This window comes from Oncorhynchus masou, chromosome 5, assembly GCF_036934945.1.
Source record: "Oncorhynchus masou masou isolate Uvic2021 chromosome 5, UVic_Omas_1.1, whole genome shotgun sequence".
Lineage (NCBI taxonomy): Eukaryota > Metazoa > Chordata > Actinopteri > Salmoniformes > Salmonidae > Oncorhynchus > Oncorhynchus masou.
Genome location: NC_088216.1, coordinates 81,783,112 through 81,785,988, shown reverse-complemented (window position 1 = coordinate 81,785,988; position 2,877 = coordinate 81,783,112). Strand labels below are relative to the sequence as shown.

General features: G+C 45.6%; 1 protein-coding gene across 1 annotated transcript; it reads right to left on the bottom strand.

Moving 5' to 3' along the window:
• Positions 1 to 365: 365 nt before the first annotated feature.
• LOC135530027 (trypsin-like) lies at positions 366 to 2,877 on the bottom strand. The gene is made up of 5 exons (XM_064958424.1): positions 2,847 to 2,877; positions 2,604 to 2,763; positions 1,535 to 1,676; positions 796 to 1,062; positions 366 to 536 (listed from the first exon to the last, which is right to left on the bottom strand). The coding sequence occupies exons 1-5, from the start codon at positions 2,875 to 2,877 to the stop codon at positions 366 to 368; spliced, it is 771 nt and encodes a 256-aa protein (XP_064814496.1).

Sequence of the window (2,877 nt, the reverse complement as noted above, 5' to 3'; positions counted from 1 at the left end):
CCTCTTTCGCTCTCTCTTTCTCCCCATCTCTACCTCTCACTGTCTCCCCCTCTCTCCCCCTCTCTCAATCCCCCCTACCTCTCCCCCTCTCTCAATCCCCCTCTTTACCTACCTCTCCCCTCTTTACCTCTCTCTCTCCCCATCTCTACCTCTCACTGTCTCCCCCTCTCTCCCCCTCTCTCAATCCCCCTCTACCTCTCCCCATCTTTACCTCTCTCTCTCCCCCTCTTTACCTCTCTCTCTCCTCCCCTCTTTCGCTCTCTCTTTCTCCCCATCTTTACCTCTCTCTCTCCCTCCCCCTCTTTCGCTCTCTCTCTCTCTCTCTCTCTCTCTTTCCCTCTCTCCCTCCCCCACTCTACGTCTCTTTAATACTTCAGACAGCGTGTGTACGAGCTGTAGATGGTCCTGTCGACCCACCGCCGGAACTTGGACACCGCTGTGTAAACGCCCGGAAACTTGGCATCTCCGCAGCCGTTTCCCCATGATACCACACCGTAGACACGCCCCTCGCACACCAGCGGCCCGCCGGAATCTCCCTGGAAACCACAAGGTACACCACACCCACACTCAGTTTCCATGACAACGTGTCTCATTTTCTGAGGCCACCACAAGGTAGATAAACTATCATGAGAAGAGAGGAAATTTGGAATTAAAATGTGATTGTGTTGTGTAACTATAGATTAAGGAAATAGGTTCTCGAACGCACCCTTAACTATCCTATACAGCTAGTGGGAACTGACAGGCCAATAGGCCGTGTTCAAAAACTCAACCGGTTCCATCTATCAGGTCCAGTACCTTGCATGCGTCCTTGCCCCCAGCATTGTATCCGGCACAGATCATGTTGGAGGTGATGTTCCCATTGAAAGACTCGCTGCTGTTGCACCTGGCCGATGACACGATGGGCAGCTTGACAGTCCGCAGGGTGGAGGGGATCTGACCCCCTCCCAGAGAGGTGTACCCCCACCCCGACACACGACACACCCGCCCCGCCATAACCCCTGTACCCTGCCGAGGGAGGGGTGCCAGGGACACATAGCTACCCATCACCATGGGAACCCTCAGCTGCAAAGGGTGGAAGAAAAGAGATAGAGGGTGGAGTTGAATTGAGTTGAGCTGAGTTGACTGATTTGAGTTGAATTGAGTTGACTGATTTGAGTTGAATTGAGTTGAATTGAGTTGACTGATTTGAGTTGAATTGAGTTGAATTGAGTTGAATTGAGTTGACTGAGTTGTTGAATTGAGTTGACAGAGTTGAGTTGAATTAGGTTGAGCTGAGTTGACTGAGTTGTTGAATTGAGTTGAGTTGAGTTGACTGAGTTGAGTTGAATTGAACAGAATAGAATTGAACTGAACTAAACTGAAATACATGTACTTACTAATTTATTACAAGGTAATTACAAATGTAATACACAGCTAGTTACTCTAATATTAGGCCTATCACTTGGCCAAACTTCCTAAAACAGCTGTATGCAATGATGTTATAATGAACATGAATATGAAAGGTATGTGCATTGTCTATGGTTGTATCCTGTACCTTGATGAGCATGATGTCAGCATTGTTGGTGGTCTTGTTGTACAGAGGATGGGGGATGATTCTGTGAGGTTTGGAATACTGCTCCGTTCCCTCGAACATACTCAGAGAGTAGTCCCCTGCTACGATCATCATCTGATCTGACCTGGCAGGAGAGGCAAGGGAGACATCAGAGATACATTCAACCTCGTTTGTTGACATTATTGGAGCATTGCCATCTGCTCTGTCCTTAGACGGTGGAGTGCAATTTGAGCTGTGTTCAACTTGGCAAACACTGACTAACGTTATTTAAAATACATTTCCCCTTCTGCTTTATGCAACAAATAACAAAGGAAAAGACATCTGAGGTGCGTTCAACGTCCCAAAAGTTTCCTTTGCGCTGACTGCACTGAAGTGGGTGTATAAGTGGGTACAATGCTTCCCTGTGTGAAACAGGAACAATGTGACTGTTATCCTTTCTGAACCTACAACGTCTGACATGTTGACACCTCGTCGTGTAACACGCGCTGCGCTGCGATGACAGACATGCCAAGGTTGCTCTGCTGAGCCCAGTGTGTCTCTTATCGCCCTTACTGTCTGTCTGACCTCCCAGTCCCAAGTCTCACTGAGGCTGCTAACAACAAACCAACAGAGATCAGGACTGAACTATAAAAACACATGGAAAAAAATCACAGGTAAATGTGAAAACACACGTGGTTAAAAACACACGTGGTTATTGGACGTGTGAACACCTGTGTGAAACAAATCATGTGAAATTCTAGTATTTTTTTATATACGTTTTCATGAGTGGGACATGTGGTTTTTGGACACGTGTGAAGTTTTTAACATGTGAGAGAGACAGTAATACATGGTTATTATTATTTATTATTATTTTATTTTTGTGTTTTTTGTTGTTGTTCTGCTTTACTTTTTTAAATGTAATTTTTTTTTATCTTACTACTACAGTATTAGGAAAGAGCAAGTAAGAAAAACATTTCACTGTACAACTGCACATCTGTATCATATGGATACAGTGTTTAGAGTCATGCTCACTTCTCCTCAGTGTAACAAAGCGGTATATTGACTGACTCACCCTATGTTACAGTGAGCGGCTGTAAGCACCCAGTACTTGTGCACTAGCGATCCGCCACAGAAGTGCTGTCCCTTGGTGGTCTGTAAGGATACAATGTATTTGATGGAATTGGGGGCTGGAGCGTAGCCCCCGACTATACGGTCCTGTATGACCTCCTGACCTGCAGGAAGACATGGAAACAACATGTGTAGTATTACACGGTATGTTATAATATGCACTGAATGTACAACATATTAAGAGCACCTTCCTCGTATTGAGTCAGATCCTGAAACAT

What these genes read in the sequence shown, in the direction of transcription:
- LOC135530027 (XM_064958424.1), bottom strand. Translation starts at nt 2,877, where the DNA reads ATGTTTCAGGATCTGACTCAATACGAGGAAG. An exon ending in TCTGACTCAATACGAGGAAG is followed by an intron (nt 2,764 to 2,846) that starts GTGCTCTTAATA and finishes GTCTTCCTGCAG; the next exon opens with GTCAGGAGGTCATACAGGAC. An exon ending in GCCGCTCACTGTAACATAGG is followed by an intron (nt 1,677 to 2,603) that starts GTGAGTCAGTCA and finishes CTCTCCTGCCAG; the next exon opens with GTCAGATCAGATGATGATCG.